The sequence below is a fragment of the Dendrobates tinctorius genome, unplaced genomic scaffold, assembly GCF_039654945.1.
Source record: "Dendrobates tinctorius isolate UK_male_01 unplaced genomic scaffold, ASM3965494v1 ptg000045l, whole genome shotgun sequence".
Taxonomy (NCBI): Eukaryota; Metazoa; Chordata; class Amphibia; order Anura; family Dendrobatidae; genus Dendrobates; species Dendrobates tinctorius.
Window position 1 is genome coordinate 1,128,328 of NW_027361713.1, and position 20,476 is coordinate 1,148,803.

At 45.7% G+C, this 20,476-nt stretch overlaps 1 protein-coding gene across 2 annotated transcripts in view; it reads left to right on the forward strand.

The window, feature by feature from the left end:
- The first annotated feature begins 352 nt into the window (after nt 1-352).
- LOC141089275 (uncharacterized) overlaps nt 353-20,476 on the forward strand; it is a 157,122-nt gene continuing 136,998 nt past the window's right edge. The window contains exon 1 of one of the 2 annotated variants that reach the window (XM_073575577.1): nt 353-515. In XM_073575577.1, the coding sequence (XP_073431678.1) occupies nt 469-515 (47 nt within the window). In that variant the 5' untranslated portion in view covers nt 353-468. The remainder of the gene's footprint in view (nt 516-20,476) is intronic. The other variant, XM_073575576.1, reaches the window with a different exon arrangement.

Consider the following 20,476-nt stretch of genomic DNA (forward strand, 5'->3'; position numbering starts at 1 on the left):
ACTACAGTAAGCCTTCCTGATATAACCTGTGGGCAGCCTGGTCAGTCACTTGGTGCTCACACGTTCTGGCCATATGACCTCTACAGTAATCCGTCCTACTATAACCTGTGGTCTGTGACTTGTTGGCCACACTTTCTAGACATATGATGGCCACTACAGTAAGCCTTCCTGATATAACCTGTGGGCAGCCTGGTAAGTGACTCGGTGCTCACACATTCTGGCCTTTTACAACAAGCCTTCTTGAGTCTCCATTCATTCTCCAGTCATTGATTTAGTGCTCCACCTGTGGTACTGACGTCATCCACAAGCCCCGCCCCCTAAAGGTGTAGCGCGCAGTACAAACCGCCCAATCACGGTGTAGTGTCCTGGGTCTCGGGCGGAAAGCGGCACCGTCAGGGAGGAGTCAGCACGGTGTGAAGGAAAGGCTGAGAGCGCGCCTGGCGAGAAGCTTCTTACCAGCAGAAGGAAATGGCCTCAGCAAGCGGCAGAGGAGCGGCGGCCCGGGCGCCATGCAGGTGCGTGGTGGGAGAACTGGCGGGCCTCCATGGGAACAGGCTGTTCTGTACCTCGGCTAGTGCGCCATTTCCCGAGCTGTGCGGCCATTGGTCCTCTCAGCTGCACGGGTGTTGCTCTTGGCTTTCTCTGCACGTGTCCTCACTGCTGTGCTGTCAGGCCTGGCTTTTATCTGGTCTTTGCCAAGAGCCATAGTTTTCATTTTTTCTTTGCCAGTATGGCTGATAACTTTATTTTGATGGAATAGTTTTTTATTTTTGATTAATTCCACTTACTTTTTTTATGTGCTGAAATTCAGGAAAAAAAACTATTTGTTTAACTATGTCTGTCCACCTATAGCCATAGATAACAAATGTCCGGGCAGTCCATGGTCTGTGATGCAGCCGCATAGTAGAACCGCTGCAAGCGATCACAGCTGCAGGCAGCCGCCTGTCAGACCCAGGTGAGCACCCCCTGGAGAAGGCCCTCATGGCTTATTAACCCTTTTATGACTGGAGGTATCTTCAGCTTTGCGTTTTCATTTTTTTGCTCCCCTTCCCAGAGCCCTAACTTTTCTTATTTTTCTGTCAATATGGCCATGTGAGGCTTGTTTTTTTTTTGCGGGATGAGTTGTACTTTTGAACAACACCATTGGTTTTGCCATGTCATGTACTAGAAAACAGGAAAAAAACTCAGTGTGGGGAAACTAAAAAAGTGCAATCCCACACTTTTTTTTGTTTGGCTTTTTTACTAGGTTAAATAAATGCTAAAACTGACCTGCCATTATGATTGTGCAGGTCATTACGAGTCCATAGACACCAAACATGTCTAGGTTCTTATCTAAGTGGTGAACAAAACTTCCAAACTTTGTTAAAAAATTGCGTCATTTTAAAATATCTGTAGCGCCTCCAATTTCCATGATCTCGGGTTGGCTGTGGGCTTATTTTTTGCTCGCAGAGTTGACCTTTTTAATGATGACACGTTTGTGCAGATACGATCCTTTGATCACCCATTAATGCATCTTAAAGCAATGTTGCGGCAAACAGAAAATGTAATTCTGGCATTTTGCCTTTTTTTTTTCTCCCTACGCAGTCTAGCTATCGGGTTAATCTTTATTTTATTTTTTTAATCGGGTTATTCTGAATGCAGTGATGCCAAATGCTTCGCTTTTTTTTTTCTTTTTTTGAATGGTTTGAAAGGGGCTTGATATGAACTTTTGTATGTAAAAGTTTATATAAAATTTTTTTTTTCTAACTTTTGGCATGCTTCGATAGTCTCCAACCCGATTGGCTCTGCTGCATGCGAGTGATGATCAGGTCACCTCTATGTAGTGGAACTACTCACTTGCTATGAGTTATGACCATTGGGTGGCTCTCGCAGCCACCCAGCGCTGACAACCGTAGAGGTCTCCAGGAGACCTCTGGTTGTCATGCTAGTCAACTGCAATCACGTGACGGGGGTCACCGGTGGGCGGATTTCTGGACTGATGGTGTTTGACTGCAGCATTTAACTGGTTAATACCTGCAGGTGGATCGTGATTCCACCCACAGCTATTCCTGGCACATGTCACCTGTTCAACTTGGCTGACGTGACCCGGGAAAGATGTGGTCTCTGTGAGGGAGTCCGACATTGGCGTACTGTTACGCCTCATGTTGGAAACGGGTTAAAGTTTTTACCTTCTATATCGCCGTACAGTGCTGAACAAGCGCTGTGTATGCAGTAATGGCAATCGGGCCCTAATGGTGCTAATGTTCCCGGTTACAGGGCAAATTGATTTAAAAAAATATATTTTTTTTTTTTCTTCCCTTAACATTGTTTCCCAAAATATTCCTACAAAAACTGTGCTTCATCCCACCTAATAAACAATGCCATCACTACTGTCCGCAGAAAAGTCAAGTTACACCTCTGAAATTATGGTGATAACAAAAAATGCTTTAACAAAGGAAAAAGTTTGGTGTGAAAATCATGCCAAACTAAAGAATAAAGCAGTCTTTGTATCCTACAATTAGTGGCATAAAGTAAATGCAATTCTTCACCTGCTGTTGATTTGTTCATTCTGCTTCGCACTCTTATATCTCCAAAAATCTGATTCACCCACAACCTTAGAAGGAATAATCCTTAATTGGGAAATGGTGTCACTTTGGATTCTCTCTGGCATTTGATCCAACAACGTCCATCTCATAAAACGTGCACTGAAGTTTTGTCGACTTGTTTTTTGCGCCACTGAAAAGACACACTTCTGAACAGGTGCTAGACAGAGTCCAAAAATTTGCCTGCCTTATTATCATGTAGGGATCTGTAACAGATTCCCTCAGAACCATATGTTTCTGAGATCTAGATGAAAACTTCTATGTAAGTGTCCAGCATGAAGATCAGAATGATGCTGGTTTCACACTTGCGTTTTTTTCCGCTGTGTTTTTGTGCAAACATCCGCATGCGTTTTTTTCCCTATATTTAACAAGGGTCATGCGTTTGTATGCGCATGCGTTTTTTGTATTGTGCGCACAAAATGCAACCTGTTGCTTTTTTTGTGCGTCCGACCTGTCTAAAAAAAAAAAAACAAAAAACAAAAAAAAAACCACGCGCACGGAATTCACCCAAAAACACATGGTCATGCGCACTTCAGCGTTTAAAAACTCATGCGTTTTTAGGTAAAGCATGCGCAAAAAACAAGAAAACGCATGATGTGTTTTTATGCACGTTTGCACTGCGCACAAAAAAGTAAGTGTGAAAGTAACCTAACTGTCAACAGTTGTAACCCCTTTATGATCTGACTTAATTGTACATCATGCTCAGGAAGGGGTTCCCTCAAATTGACGTACATATAAGTCATGGCGATCGTGCAGGCACACAACCTGGACACGCATGATTACTGCCGGTGGCTTGGCATAAATTATGCCCCCCACAATCCCTGGCTGTTTAACCCTCTAAATGTGGAGTTCAATAGCGATTGATGAATTTAGCAGCTTAAGACCCTTCTGCTTGGCACACCCACAATGTGACCGCAGGTTGCTGATGGTAATCTTGGCAACCACAGGTCAAACAATGACATCTGGGTCTGCTAGCTATGGTGACCTATTAGACCATGTCAGGAGCATGGTCTAAAACGGGTGGGAAACCTAATGCCTGAGGGTCATTTACAGCCCTCAATAATATTTTACCTGGTCTCGGGCAGATTTTTGGGGACTGCAGTGCTTGGGCTGACGGCTGAATCTTGACGACGCCGGCACACTATTTTTTTTTTTTTTTCTTGCTCTTTGAGAATGCGCACAGTATTCACTATTGAATGCTGAGGCACGTGTATTGAAAGATTACATCTTAACATCAGTGCCAGCATCAGGACGTACTTTGTGGGCAAAGTTAGAGTGCAATTTGTATGGCCCCTGCCCTTGGCAGAAAAGATTCCCTACCACAGGTCTAAAAGGTCAGTGTCACACTGCAAAAATTAATGCGTTGCAGTACATGTGAATTGAAGTGCATTATTCTAGTGATCAGACAATTAAGGCTGGGATCACACTTGCGAGAAACTCAGTCTTGTGTCTCAATACCCGGGACTGCCAACAGCACTCGGGATGGAGTGCGGCTGCATGTATTTCGATGCAGCCGAGTGCCAGGTATCGAGACACGAGACTCGTGTGAGTGGATCACACCGAGGGCTGTGGGATTCCTCGGTACCGTGCCGGTGTCTTAAATGGATGTGTCACGGTGGCAGCGACCCGGTCCATGGCCCTGAGTTTCCATGTAAAATAGGTGGAATGAAGCTGAATAAAGTTTATAGGTAGGTAATTCGTGATGCCACCTGTGGTTTCTGGTCAGAAGGGAGGTGACCAGCGCTGCAGTGCAGAGCCTCTGGGACAGATGGTATGATGAAGCAGAGTTAGTAAAACTTTCCACAGGCAGAGCTGTAGTCATAGGCCAGTAGTAGTAGATGGTAAGGTAGAGGATGTAGCAGTGCTGAAGGGGTTGCAGGAAGGATTCTAAGAACGCGACAGTATAGTTTCTTAACTGAAGGTATAGTCCAGGATTCAGATCACAGATGGGACAGGAGTTGGTCAGCCTGGAAACAACTTGGGACTCTCTCTATGCAGATGGGTTGTGTAGTCTCCTTTCTAATGCTACTCTGTAACTTGTAGTTATGAATTACACTCAAGTTCTTCTTGCTTGCTCTCTTAGAACTCCACTCGCATGGCAGGCAAGTGTAGCCTTCTGTTTCTGGCTCACACACGTTGCTGCTGTGTCTTCGGGTCTTAGGTGGGAACAGAGCATTTACAGCCTCTTGTTCCTCTTGTTCCTCTGGTTTCTGCTGTGGGACCTTTAGTATCCACACAGCCTTGGATGCCGGGGTCTGGTCAGTGCGCTTCAGCTTAGGGGTGAGCTTGACTCCTGCTCAATCCCCAGCTCATCTCCACACATCTACACTCTTCCCTCTCTCTGCACTAACTAACTTCTTTCTGACCATAGAGAGCAGCTCCTCAGCAGTTGGGTTCAGAGCTCCCTCTGCTGGCCTGGAGTAGGAACTGTGCTGGAATTACCTGATAAGAGAGACCTTTTCATTGCTTCCAAGCATGACATCACGCTCCCTAGGAGGGAGGTAATGCCACTGTGGCGACCGTACTCCTGGTGGCGCCACACGAGTTTCTCACAAGTGTGACCCTGGCCTTAGTTGAAGTCTCATGCTAAGTAATACACTTTTGATTTTTTATAAAAAAAAAAAAAAACAAAAAAAAACAAATATGCCACTAAATGCACATTTATGTAAAAACAAAATTAACTTGAAAAGTACACCTTTCCTATTATGTCAGAAGTGACCTGATCCATAAACTCACATTAACCCCTTCAGTGAAGAAAAAAAGCAAGCATTATTTTGAAATCATACAGCTGAGTAAAAAGTAGCATAAATCAAGATGAATGGGATAGCTGAAAATGTATCCTTGCCTCAGAAAAAATAAATCCTGTTGTGAGTTCATTTTCCCCTTGACCATTGAGGTCTGATGAACTCCCTCTTCTGGTGAAGGAAGGTAGTGAGGCTGATTACCAAGCACCTGGGTAGGATGGTGATGACTGGGTGACGGGAATTACTGACTGGATATAAGGCAGCCGACGCCCTTCTGCCTTGCTGGTGATCTCACTGAGGGATTCTAGGAGACCAGTCTGATTCCTGCTCCTCAAAAGCTAAGTTTTCTGTTCTACTTTTTGCATTTGTGTTTTGGTTTTGTTTTGCATTGTTTTCCTTGATTTCTGCCATTCCCTGCTGGGGTGAGCTGAATTCCTTTTTGCTCTGTCTTCAGAAAATACCTGAGTACTGATAGTCTTTTGAAGCCTAGCTTCTTCAGGGCTTTTTTCCCTAGCAGCTGTTGGCTCTTGTTTTGGCGGATTGCAGACAGCAGCTTTTCTATCCTGTCCTATTTAGATAGCTTGGGCCCCATCATTTGCTCAGCCTATCTTTCTATCTGTGTGAGTGTTTTTTCATCTTGCTTCACCGTCATTATATGTTGGGGGCTGCCTATTGCTTTGGGGTCTGCTCTGGGGCAGTTTAGATTTCCCTTTCTGTCTTTAGGTTATGTAGTTCTCCGGCTGTGATCGAGGGGTCTAGGGCACCGTAGGAACCCCCCACGGCTACTGCTAGTTGTTGTTGATAGGATTGCAGACCCCTGAACCTATCGCTGCCAACTTCTCTGGTTTTCTGGACTTAGCTAGTATTTCTGTTTTTGCCTCCTACGGTGACTCATTCATAACACAAGCCCTCATTTAGCTCAGTCAGATGAAAAATAAAAAGGCTATAGCTATTAGAATATAGTAATGTAAAGACCCTTTTTTCTATAAACCTGTCTTTATTGTGTAAAAACGACAAAATATGGAAAATGTATAACTGTGGTAAAGCTGTAATAGTACAAATTCGAAGATTAAAGATGCTGTGACTTTTACCACAGTGTGAATGGCATAAAAAGTTCCTATATTGTCTTTTTGATGATTTTGCTTCCAAAAGTCAAAATGGAAAGATATCAGTGTTGTTAATAAAAAAAGGTATGACTAAAAACACTAACTCATTCCACAAAAACAAACCCTCATGACTGTTGCCAGAATAATAGAAAAAAAATTGTTACATCCTAACAAGATATTAATCTGGTATCGTTGTGATCATAGTGACCAGAAGAATAAAGCTGCTTTACCAATTATACCGCAAGGTGAATGACATAAGAAAAATATATAAATAAAACCAATTCTTGAACTGCTGTTGACTTGTTCATTCTGCTACCCAAAGATTACACTTAGGCTTGGCTCACATATATCCTGTGCTGAGCGGTCACACTGGTGTTTCTGTGTAAATCTCTGAAATTCATGATTCACAAAATATTGAACATTCCCTATGATGGGGGGGGGGGGGGGGGGGGGGGGGGGTCATTTTGGACCATCCTATGGTGTCCATCTTTTTACACTTAAAAGAAACACAATAAAGGAATGCTCACAATGGTGAGGTGCCAATATATTTAAAGGGAACCTGTCACCCACCCCCCCCCCCCCTTCCCCCCAGGCATTTTTCAGTTAGAGCCACCTTCAACATCACTAAGGCTGCATTCTGTGAAGGTGTTTTTTTCTGACCCCTAGTAACGCTGAAATATCGACTTTTATAACTAGGTCCTCATACCTGTATTGTGTCCCATAGGTATGTTGTGTCCCCCTGTATCAGCTGCCGTTCGTCATGCCTGTCTGGCGTCTCGGAGCCGCCCACCATCTTTCCATCATGATGCCCCTGAGTATCGCTGCATCCTCCTGACTTGAATGCTGGCGCCTGCGCTGTGACAAGAGTTCTCGGGCATGTGCAGTGCGCACTGCCCAAGAATTGACATCAGGCTATTGCGTTTGCGTGTTGTGGAGGCCTCAGATCCTGCCCAGCAGTGTTATGATGTATTCCCACTGCAGGGCTGGGGCCTCCACAACATACAGGCGCAATAGCCTGATGTCGTAGCTGACCATAACGTCCAATCAGTAAATAATTTTTGTGTAAATCATGTTTATTGAATTAACAATATTAAAATAAAACATTGCTTTCAACAATATCATGTCTGGTTCTTGAATGAAAAACAAATTGCATATTAATTCCATTGTTGCGTACTTAACACCAATATTATCTTCTAATTGGCATAACAACTATTAATACCATTCAGTCCAGAAAATTGCCATGCACAAAACCTCTGTGTTGTGTATTCTCATGAAAATTAAAATAGAGGTTTGATGACTAACATTAAGTTAACAGGAAGAAAAAAAAAAAAATTAAAGTCAGAGGGAAGAAAAGAAAAAGGAAAGCGAGGGGGAGAGAAAAAAAGGGGGGGGGGGGAAGTAGAGGTAAGGAGAAAGTTATAAGTAGAGGGTCAAGTAATCCAGACCCCCCCCCCACCCCCAAGCACTTTTGTGTCCTCCGTCCCATACGTAGGAGATAATAAGTTGGTCAAAACCATTTTAAGCCAAAGACAAACAGGTCAGACCAAGTGAACAAGATCTAAAGTGTAAAGAATATTTCTGACGCTATCCGATATATGAATCAATGTCCCGATAGCCAGATATCTAATTCCGGGGTTTCCCTGAATGCTAGCCAGGAGGCCCAAGTGTTATATAGTCTGTCAGGGTTCCCTGTGGTTTGAATCAGCAAATACTCCATTCTATAAATATCATTGAGTTCTGCAACAAATTCAGAGCGAGAAGGGTATTTCTCTTGCTTCCAAAACTGGGGGATCAGATTCCGAGTAGCCGTGCGAAAGTGCCTGAGGGGATTCTTCTTAAACCCGGAAATCGACATCACATAAACATAAAATTGCAAGTTCCACTGTAGGTTGAATTTGACATATTGATAGCCTGTTGTACAGATCAAAAATCGACAACCAGAACATCTTTATAGGTGGGCAGTCCCACCATAAGTGAACATATGTTCCTTTATCCTGTAAGCATCTCCAACATGTGTCCGGAATCACTGGAAACATAGAATGCACCATAGAGGGACACGGTACCACCTTGTTAAAATCTTATAGCTCCTCTCCTGTGATACCGAGTGTAACGACGTTCTAAACGTAAATAGAAGCACCCTGCCCCTCTCCTCTTGAGATAGCTCTGAAATAATGTGGGGGAGGTGACATACAAGAGAACATCATCTGCGAAAAGTGCCAATTTGTGTTCTTCTGATCTCAATTTAACTCCTTTGAGGGGATATTTCGTATTGCGGTGGCAAGGTACTCCATTGTTAATATATAGAAGGGGGGAGAGTGGACATCCCTGCTTCGTACCGTTCCTAATGGAGAATGCATCTGACAGAGCACCGTTCACCTTGACTCGTGCACTAGGACATGTATACAAAGCTGAGATCCTCTGGAGCATTACTCCTTTCAAGCCAATTCCTTGTAGAGCTTGAAACATGAAATCCCAGTGTACCCTGTCGAAGGCTTTCTCAGCATCAATCGACAGGATACACATGGGGTCCCCCTCCCTCTCCGCCCTATATATCAATGATATAGTCCGGATGGTATTGTCTCTCGCCTCCCGCCCTGGAACAAAGCCCACCTGATCTTGATTTGTGTTTTTGGTAGAAGGGGTCCCAATCTTTTTGCAATAATTTTTGCGTAAATTTTAATATCTAGATTTATTAAGGATATTGGCCGGTAATTGTAACAGTAAGAAGGGTCTTTGCCTGGCTTAGGTAAGACCGTGATGTGAGCGGTCAAAGCCTGGGAAGGAAAGGATCCTCCCGAGGCAATAGAATTACACATTGCGAGGAGCATTGGGCTCAACAAGTCGGAGAATGACTTATAAAAACCAGCTGTATACCCATCCTGGCCAGGACTCTTTCCCTGTTTTCGTTCTTTAATTGTTTCAGACACCTCCTCCAATGTGAAATCTTTTTCTAAGTCTGTCAGTTTGTCCTCTGATATGGGAGGGATACTATTTTGTTGTAAGTACATGTTAATTTTATTGTGAAGTGACTGTACTGGTAGATCCCTATAGTGACCAGCTATATTATATAAAGTTTTATAATAGTCACTGAAGCCCACAAGAATATCCCCGGTACTGTGCACCTTCTTTCCCCCCCTTGTTATGATAAAGGGTATATAAGTGTTTAAGCCACGCGGGTGTATAGCTCTGGCCAGTAACTTGCCGCTTTTATTTCTAAGTTGATAGAAACGGTTCCTGAGCCGTTCCCTAAAGCATCGTGATTTCTGGTCCAGTAAAGCCAACATTTTTTGTCTGGCGGTGGAGAGATGTGCAAATGTAGCGGGGTCTAGATCACGTTTGTTTGTTTTCTAGTTTGTAAATTTGATCTGATAGACTGGATGGCTCCGCGATTTTCTCTTTTTTTCAGTCGAGCACCATGTGAGATAAATACCCCCCCCACAACACTTTTTAAAGCTTCCCACTTGATAGGAGGGGATGTGGGATCTTCACCATGATCAATTATAAAATTGGATATTGATCGTTCCACTTCTGATTTGCACAAGGCGTCCTGAAGTAAATTCTCATTCAGGTGCCATGAGAACCCCGACTTTTGCATTTGAGTGTAATATGATGGAAAAAAATATTGGGGCATGATCTGACCATAGTATCGACCCCCCCCCCCCCCCCCCCCCCCCCCCCACATCCGCCTCCACCGGCAGATCTAGCAAGTTGTGTGATATAAAAAAATCTATTCTACTGTAAATGTTGTGAGTTTGTGAGAAGAAACTATAGTCTCTAGCGTCAGGGTGGAGGACCCTCCAAATGTCCACCAATCTCATGCTGCACATATGTCTTTTAATTTGATTAACATAGGATAAGGGGTATGATGTCCTACCTGAGGAAACGTCCACCGTGGGGTTCATGGGTTAGGGAAATATACGTTAGCTATAACCAGTTTGCGAGTTGCGCATGATATTAACAAGAAGATAGATCTGCCTTCTGGGTCTATTACAGTGTCTAGAACCTCAGGCAAGAAAGTTTTATGAAAGGCTATTGAGATTCCTTTGGACTTAGAATATGGGTTGAACTATGGTACCATTTGGGGTAATGTTTTGAGACGCATTGTGGTATAGCACCAGTTTTAAAGTGGGGCTACTGGAGCATTAAAACCGAGACCTTTTTGCCTATTCGTGGTCCGGACCTGTCTCCTTTTCTCGGGTATGTTCAGCCCCTTAACATTAAAGGAGCAAAACTTACTGTATATACTCGAGTATAAGTCGACCCCCCCCCCCCCCCCCCACAATTTGCCTCAAAAACCTCAGAAAACTTATTGACTCGAGTATAAGTCTAGGGTGGGAATTGCCAAAGATACTGGTAAATTTAATGCTGCACAACATACAGTATGCCCCCAAAATGCTGCACAGTGAATGCTGGCCCAAATAATGCAGCACAACATACAGTATGCCACCAAAATGCTGCACAGTGAATGCTGGCCCAAATAATGCTGCACAACATACAGTATGCCCCCAAAATGCTGCGCAGTGAATGGTGGCCCAAATAACGCTGCACAACATATGCCCCCATAAATGCTGCACAGTGAATGGTGGCCCAAATACCGTAATGCTGCCCCCAAAGTGATAGGATTACCAGCAATCCTATCATGTTGCTGCCGCTGCCCCTGCTGGAATTTAAAAAAAAAAAACAAAAAAAAACCCACTATATACTCATCTACGTTGATGACAGCTGCTCCTGAGCGTCGCCGGCTCTTCAGTGACTCAGGCAGAGGGCGCGTGCTTTCCACGTCATCGCGCCCCCTGCACGTCACTGCTGGAGGACGGGAGAGAGCGGCGCGCAGAGATTTTGAACGCCGCCGCGGCCCTATCATCACCCGCCGCCACCAGGACGCTGCAGGGGACCGCAGACTAACATCGGGGACCAGGTAAGTTGGCACCGTGACCCGAATATAAATCGAGGGGGGGTCTTTTTCAGCCCCAAAAGGGGGCTGAAAAACTCGACTTGTACTCGAGTATATACGGTAATTTTATCCATAATCTGATGGGAATCGTACGTCTCCAATTATTAGATATTCGCTCGAGGCAGGGGCCATCATGACACCTATAGAGAGTTTGGGTAAAGTAAGGGGTTGGAAAGGGAACAAGAGGTAAGAAGTGAAGGATTTAGAGTGAAGAGAGCACGGGATAAGAAAAGAGGGAAAAGTAAGGAATACCTGTAGAGTCACATTGGAGTAAACACTCCAATTTTTATGCTTCACTGATGCTGGTTCTGGTAGAACACTACCCAGATACCCCACCAGGAGAGAGGAAGCCCAGAAAAGACCTGAGACTCCCTCCCCAGCCTAACAAATCTAGAAAAAACATTCAGTTATCGCTGAACATCTACATACTGTATATCAATAACATTCAAACAGATATGACAAATCAAAACAAAACACTGTGTGTAAGTGTGTGTGTGTGTGTGTGTGTGTGTATATATATATATATATATATATATATATATATATATATATATATATTTATATATTATATTCTTATCCAGATGGTGTTTCTATTTGGGGAACCCTCCAATTGTATTCAGGCTTGTCACAACCCAGGACATGACAATACCGGGAGAAGTCCTCAAGTCGGGTTAGAGGAATCTCCTCTGCTGCTTCTCTTTTTGGACTGCTGAACCTTTAGCCATCTGGGTGGTGCCCCTGGAAGTGTTGGGCCCACAGGCCACTCTGGGAGATCTATCATGGGGAGTTCAAAGGCACCCAGAAAATTTGTCAGGTCACCAATCCGTCGAAAAGAAGCTGTTTTGCCTCCTTTGAAGGCCGTTAATTGAAAGGGATAGCCCCATCTATATGGAATGTCTCTTTCCTTGAGTTCTGCTAACGACTCCAAGGCTCTCCGCAGTTGCAGTGTGCGCCTTGACAGGTCTGACAAAATTAGGATTTATTGATCTTCGTATCTGATGGAACCCTTTTTCCTGGAAGCTGTCATTATGGCCTGCTTGATTTTGTAATGGTGAACTCTACAGATTACGTCTCTAGGACGTGTATCTGAGGTAGATTTAGGTCTGAGTGACCTGTGGATCCTGTCAAACTCAATAGGTCCACCATCTTTGTCATCAAGTATGTCCAGGAAGATCCTCTGAGCTGTGCGATCCAACTCTGCAGGGCCAATAGACTCTGGTAGACCGTGGATACGTATATTACGTCTATTGTGGTTTTCCAAGTCCTCCAGATCCGATGAGAGTTCCTCCATCATGAGTGTGGTCAATTATGATATCCCTATGTGCCTGTATTTCTTGGGAAATATCTTCCTGTGTTTTCTCCACATCCTCGATTCGTGTGGTAAAATCCTTCTGTAAATTGTGGCTTTCTTGTTTAAGCATTTTCTAATCTGCACGTGAACTCTTCAAGGTCTTTTTTAGTGGAAAGTGCTTTTATAAACTTAATTCGGCAAGACTCATTTCTTCATTGGCTGCATTATCTCCGTTCTGTTCATCAAACATTGTTACAGGAGAGCTGTGTGAGATAATTAACTCTCTGGAAGTGGAACTATCTCGAGATGTATATTGTGATAAAGATGATCTTGTATTTCTGGCCTGGGGGGTTGGGTTTAGGTAACGCTTTTAGAGTGGCCCCCTGATTTGAATCTGCTTTAAGCTCAATAGCCCGTCTGGATTTGCCCATGAGTGTCTGTACTTTGTTTCAGCTGCTGTTATTTTAGAAAGGCATGGGGAGGTGGAGTAGTCCCTCCATTAGAATCGGTCCTCCATCAGCAAGCCCCTCTCAAGTAGAGCGTCTATATATTTGAAAATGCGTTGGGGTCGTGCACTCAGCTCCAAAAACATAACCAAAGGGGAATATGATTAATGAAGAAAAATAGATCAGGGTATCTCAAGTCTCTGTATCGACAGGCTAAGCAGAGATTTCTGTGTATAATCTTCATATAATACTCACCCTGAGGTCCCAATGATATATAAATAAAGGCTGACAATTGTTGAAGATTGATGTCAAGAGATTTAAAGGCAAAACAAACTTTAATATGCTGGTAAGTGTGCATTCATATCTTTCAGTTCCAGTTGAGGCAGGTAAATATACTTTTCTATATCCACTGTTCTCCGAAATGGCGGGAAAAGTCCTCTGTACTAGGGGGTAATGGCGGAGGTCAATCTATATCGGCTTTCCCTCCCCTGTTCCACCACAGCTCTCCTCTCTTAGTGCCCAATTCCACAGCAGCTCCCAACCAGCAGTCTGCCAGCACAGGGCTGAGCAGGGAGAGTATGGAGTTAAACCATATATGCAGTGAAGCGTGACCGGAGTGGGGGAGCGGAGAGGATATCTTCTTACCTCCATTCCACCGTCCCTAGGCAGTAAGCGATGGTCCCTGGGAGCAGGCTCTCTCCATTGCACCCTCCTCCAACCGACTCCAGGGTAAGCTCAGCTTTGTCCTGCCGGGTCCCTGCCTTCTCTCACACTACTCCCAGGCTCGTAATGGATGCCTCTCTGTAGAGCAGCCGCAGGTCAGACCTCTAGCACCGGCTCCTCTGCCTCCACTCTTTTCACACAAAGCAGGGGTCTGCTCCCCCAGCCTCCCACGCCACAAGTCCGGCAGGAGCTGAACAGAAATCAGGCAAAAGTCACATAAAACTTGTGAGTAATTAGTTTTCCTTTGAGGAGCTATCAATCCTGTGTCTTTCCTCATCGGATGCTGGGCACGCCCCCCAATCAGTAAATAAATGATATTTCTTGATGGTAGTAAAGTACAGCAACAACTAGGAAACAGCCAATCAATGTGTGCATACAATGTTAAAAGCATACAAAATCACAAGGATGCACAATCAGGATACCAAATACAAGAAAAGTAACAAGCAGAATATCTGAAGAAAATACATCAAAATCCAGTCACGGAGGCTACCTGGTCCACGCACTCGCATATGATGCTCTCTACACCTCATCCTTCGGTCTCTGTCTCTGGTCAAGGGGTTCTCATTCTCTGGGAGCACAGTGCTGCAGCCTGCTCTCCTGCTCTGTCTGGTGCACTCTGCTGTGTCTGGCATGCTCTGCTTTCGCTTCCTGTCCAGCACCTCTCCTCTTGTCAGTCGGTCCAGGCCCAAATGTCTTCTCCCCCCCCCCCCCCACCGGCAACGCTGCTGTCTGGCAAGGTGGTTCCGGGTACGGAGCAGGAAAGGTAACCCCTTTCTGGCTCTTCTTCCTCTTCACCCCCTTACAACAACATGAATTCAAATCGCAAACTTGTGGTTACATGGCCTGCCACTGCTGGCATCAGAGAATCCTCTCAGTGCACAATGCACATACTGTGAGGATTCAGAAGTCTACAAGCACTCAAACCTTGACAACCCTTTTAACCAAAACCACTTGTAGGAGTTTCACTCACTCAACTGTTGAGGTAGACACAGGAATTGGCTTATTTAAAACAGCCACAAGGGTTTATTAACTTCATAAACTGCTCAGCATAAGCAAAGCAAACAGACCTTTTTCCCTTCCCCATGACAGCACCGCACATGAGAGAAGGTATCCGCCCCCAGGAAACAGGAAACCTGTAGCAGGGACATAAGAAGGGGGCGGCACCTCTCCCCTCAGTTTGGTTTCCTGCAGGCGGATGCCTGGGGCAGAGCGGTACCTTTGGAGGGATCCCCCTCTGAGATGATCCGGTCGGGAGGCCGAGGTCCGGGGGGAGAGAGCGGCAGGGGGCGCGGTCGCACGCGCCTGTCAGCCCAGCTTGAGGGCGCTGCAAACTATGTCCTCCTCCTGTGACTCCCCGGCGGCCGCTCCAGTGGGAGGCAGGGCCGGGGAGGCGTGGCCACCATGACGCTGTTGCCGATTGAGTAGCGACGACTTCCGGGGTCGCACCGGAAGTGACGTCGCACGCCGGGGGAGCGGTGTACTGGGCACTTCCGGGCGGGAGCAGTCCCAGAAGCGCGCACCGCTCCTCCATAAGAAGGGAGACGCGGCAGACGCCACTAGTCCCAGAGAGGCTGCACACAAACTCCACTGTATAGAGCCAGGCCAGCAGCAGGACGGATGGATCCTGAAGGGAGGAGGGGGGGGGGGGGGGGCCAGGTGAGTGCCTTTGTAAGGCAGCGCTATATATTAGCAACGGCCCTGTGTATGTTTTCTGTAGGGAAAGGCCACGTCTAAACAAAAGAACAAAGAATGTGCGTTGAATGTAGAAAGGCCTAGCTAAAACGTATGTGAAGCGACTGTCGCTCGTGCATTAAAAAGACACTGGCTGAAGAGTCACCATCCCTGCTCCAAAGCATTAAAGCGATGATCCGGGAGCAAGTAAAATCTGTGAAAGATGAACACCTGCCTCACCCCTGCCCCCACTGCCTCCCACAGAGATAATTACTGATATAGAGTCTGAGGAAGAGCAAGGGGAGATGGAGGCCTCGGACTCGGACCTGGACTCCTCGGACGAGGAAAAGGGTCGTCCGTATTTCCTATCGGAAGACATTGGGAAATTGCTAAAGCTTGTAACGTCCACAATGGGACTTGAGACGCCAAAAGAGCCGAAATCAATTCAAGATGCTATGTTTAGCAATCTTGAGGGGAAAAAACGAAGGGTTTTTCCCTTCCATGATAACCTGTTAAATTTAATCGAGAGAGTGGGGAAAACCCAAAAAAAGAAAAGTCCATACTGCAGGCGCTCAAACGTAAATACCCGTTTGAGGAGGTATGCGATAAATGGGGAAAAAGCTCCCAGACTAGATGCCGCCATTGCTAGTACATACAGAGGAATTGCATTGCCATTTGAAGACATGGGCGCCCTAAAACATCCCCTCGACAAGAAAGCAGACGCTTTTCTAAAAGCTGCTTGGGAAGCATCAGCTTGGTCGTTTAAACCAGGCGTGGCTGCCACTTGTACAGCACGTGCTATGGTTAAGTGGTTAAATGAATTAAGTGACCAAATTAAGAATAAACGCCCAAGGGAGACACTGCTGGAGGCAATACCTTTCCTACAGAAGGCAGTGGAATTCCTGGCTGATGCCGCAGTAGATTCCGTTCGAGGTGCCGCCCGTGCATGCGCCCTTTCAAATTGAGGCCGCAGAGCACTTTGGTTAAAAAAACTGGTCGGCAGATTTCCAGTCAAAGGTTAAACTCTGTGCCGTCCCCTGTGAGGGTCAATACTTATTTGGAAAAGCACTGGACGAAATTTTAGAAAAAGCGTCAGATAAGAAGAAACGGTTTCCAACCCACTTCCCTAGGCGTCGGTGGACTGAGGCTCACTCGTCCTTTCGTGTAACAGGGAATAGAGGGAGCCGAGGGCGGCCAGACGATAGAACCACGCGGGGTAGGCCCTGGGGGGGAAGAAAGGAGAGAGGTTTCCTCTTTAGTAGAACCACCCCAAGACCCGATACCAAGCAATGATGCCAGGGCGGTTGGGGGAAGGCTTCGATTCTTTGTCCATCGGTGCTTGCCCACCTCAAAGTGGGTAACCGACCTGTTGGCCGAGGACCTACGACTAAGTTTTCTAACCCTTCCTCCTCAAAGACTAAAAGTGACCCGGGTAGCCAAGAAGAATAAGGCTACATTAAAAAAGGAGATCCAGCTCCTCATTCAAAAAGAGGTACTTATAAAAGTACCGTGTCATCAAAAAGGGAAAGGGTTTTACAGTACTCTGTTCCTCACACCAAAACCAGATGGGTCACTAAGAACAATATTCAATCTCAAAGCCCTGAACCAATATATCAGAACAGAAAAATTCAAAATGAAGACCTTGGGGTCAGCAGTAAAACTGCTCGACCCAGGTTGCTACATGGCAGTAATAGATCTTACCGATGCATATTACCATGTCCCAATATGGGGAGAACACCAACAATATCTGGAACTGGTAGTAGATATTGCTCAAATCCCCACTCATCTACAGTACCAGTGCCTACCCTTCGGGGTATCAGTAGCCCCGCGTATATTTACAAAAATCAGGGAAGTAGCATCCTTTAATAAGAAGGGAAAATATCCTGTTAGTACCTTATCTAGACTATTTCCTGGTTATAGCGAACGACAGGAAAAATTGCGAAGATGCAGTAACAAGGGTCCTGGAGATATTAACCAGGTTAGGCTGGGTGATCAATCTGGAAAAAAAAAAAAAATCCAAATTAACTCCAGTGCAGTCACAAGAATTCCTTGGAATTCAGTTGGACTCATTAAAACAGCAGTGCATTCTTCCAGGAAGGAAAATTGGGGCTATCCAAAAAAAAAAAAAAAATACAACGGATACAGTCTGGTCGAGCAATACCAGTAAGAGAGGCAATGTCGCTCCTGGGCACGTTAACAGCAACAATTCCAGCGGTCCGGTGGGCACAAGCCCATACGAGAGAACTGCAGCGGCAGATCCTATCCGAGCAGGAGAAGAGTTCTTCCAATTTAGATCGGGAGATTATCCTCTCCCCTCAAGTGCAGGAGTCCCTAAAATGGTGGCTGAACACCGAAAACTTAAACAGAGCAGTGGCCTGGACTACTCAGAACTCGGTGGTATTGACCACGGACGCAAGTCCGTGTGGTTGGGGGGCACACATAGGGAAACGAACCCTACAGGGCCAGTGGGAACCCGGAATGAGGGATGCATCCTCAAATCTAAAAGAACTGGCGGCTGTAAGGCGAGCCCTTCCCCTAGTAAAGCAAGAAGTACGAAGGAGACATGTCACCATATTATCCGACAACAACACGGTCATAGCATACATAAACAGACAAGGGGGTACAAGGTCGGCAACCCTTATGGGAGAGGCCAGGGAATTATTCGCTTGGGCAGAAAACAATATTCTATCCTTATCAGGTACACATTTAAAGGGGGCAGACCATTATCTGGCCGATTATTTAAGCCGTCATGTACTACACCAGGGAGAATGGTCCCCAAGTCAAAAAATATTTGGAGAAATCTGCGCTGCCTGGGGCACACCAGAAGTAGACTTGTTTGCCACCAGGGAAAATCGGAAAGTGGACCGGTTCTACTCCCTAAATCCAAGAGAGCGGCCAGAAGGTGGATTCGCTACTACACCGGTGGAAATTTCGCCTGGCTTATTCGTTCCCCTCGTTGGCATTGATTCCAGTAGTCTTAAAAAAGATCTGGCAGGAGAAAGCTCGCATAATCCTGATTGCGCCCTTCTGGCCGAAACGGCATGGTTCACATGGTGGCTCAGACGCATGTCTTGTCTCGGACCAATGGATCCTCCCAGATACCCCGAATCTGCTATACCAGGGCCCAGTGGAACACCCCAGGGTTCACGGGCTGCACCTCACTGCATGGAACTTGAGAGGGGACTCCTTCTAGCAAAAGGGTTCTCAGTCCCGTTAGTAACCACCCTGCTCGCTAGCAGAAAAGAGGTAACTTCATGAAAATTTGGGAAAAATTCTTGCAGTTCACGGGCCGACAATTGACGAGAACAGCCCAGAAAATACCAATAAAAGAGATACTAGAGTTCCTCCAGGAAGGACTGGAAAAAGGTGTGTCCACAAGCACCTTAAAAGTGCAGGTATCGGCCCTGGGTGCATGGTTTGATCAAAAACTGGCAGATCACCCATGGATCTATAGATTCATTCGGGCCTCCTTGACATCCAGGCCCACAAAATTAACATCTAAGGTAGCTCCCTGGGATCTAAATTTAGTATTAAGGGCACTCTATTTGAACCTATTGCTTCCATCTCAAAGGCGCTAACGCTAAAAACTACTCCTGGTGGCCCTAACCTCAGCTCGTCGTGTCTGTGAGCTGCAGGCGATATCTGTAAATCCACCATATACCACCTTTTTGGATGATAGAGTGATCATAAAAACTGATCCAGCCTTCCGACCGAAGGTAAATTCCACAGGGAGCAGGAGATAATTTTGCCCTCGTTTTGTCCGAAACCCAAATCCCAGGGAGAGAGAACCTTCCATTGTTTAGATGTCAGATGTTGCCTGCTTCAATATATAGAAGCCTCAAAATCATGGCGACAGTCTTCAGCCCTTTTTGTCTCCTTTCAGGTGACAAATAGGGGTAAAGCTTCAAAGTCAACGACTGCACGATGGCTTCGTATGGGTATTGCACTAGCTTACTCTTCTTCGGATCTGACTCCCCCACTGGGTGTAACTGCTCACTCTACGAGAGCCATAGCCACGTCCTGGGCTGAAAGGGCAAATGCTTCAGTTGAGTAGATCTGTAAAGCAGCAGTGTGGTCCTCACCATCCACTTTCTTCCGACACTATAGACTAGACCTAGGGCCCTCAAATCTGGCCTTTGGGAGGAAAGTGTTGTCTGCTGTTGTCCCACCCTAGGAGTCTATTCTATCTTTCCTCTCATGTCTGCGGTGCTGTCATGGGGAAGGGAAAAAATGATAATTACTTACCGGTAATTTGATTTTCCAGAGCCATGACAGCACCGCATTGTTCCCGCCCTATCTTGGTGATGGTTGTGTGGTGCACCAGAGGATTTAAAATTATATCTGGATGTGTAAATATATGTATATAAAGGGGAAAAGGTGAATATTAGTAACGCTGTTAAATAACATGTATGTAAACTAATAAGGCGGTTACCTTGCATACTCTGAAACAAACTGAGGGGAGAGGTGCTGCCCCCTTATGTCTCTGCTACAGGTTTCCTTGGGGCGGATACCTTCTCATGTGCGGTGCTGTCATGGCTCTGGAAAACCAAATTACCGGTAAGTAATTATCATTTTTCCAGCACAGAGTGGAAAAACAAAGTAAATGGTCCATATAGCATTGCTGATTTGTCCTTAGGTCAGTGTCCTTTAACACATTGGAGGTCTCTTGGCCTCCTTTTATCTGCCATGCCTCTAGGCTTGGCGTATGTGAGCAGTCTCTCTCCCACCCATCTTTGACTGCTTGCAAGGCCGGTTTCACACGCCAGTGGCTCTGGTACGTGTAGTGACAGTCTCCTCACGTATCGGAGCCACTGACACCCTTAGACCCATTCAAATGAATGGGTCTATGCATATGTCAGCGTGATTTCGCGGACCGTGTGCAAAATATGCTGACATGTCAGTGTTTGTGGGAGCGCATGGTCTGCGAAACGTGCTGCACACTGAGAACCGTTCAGTCCT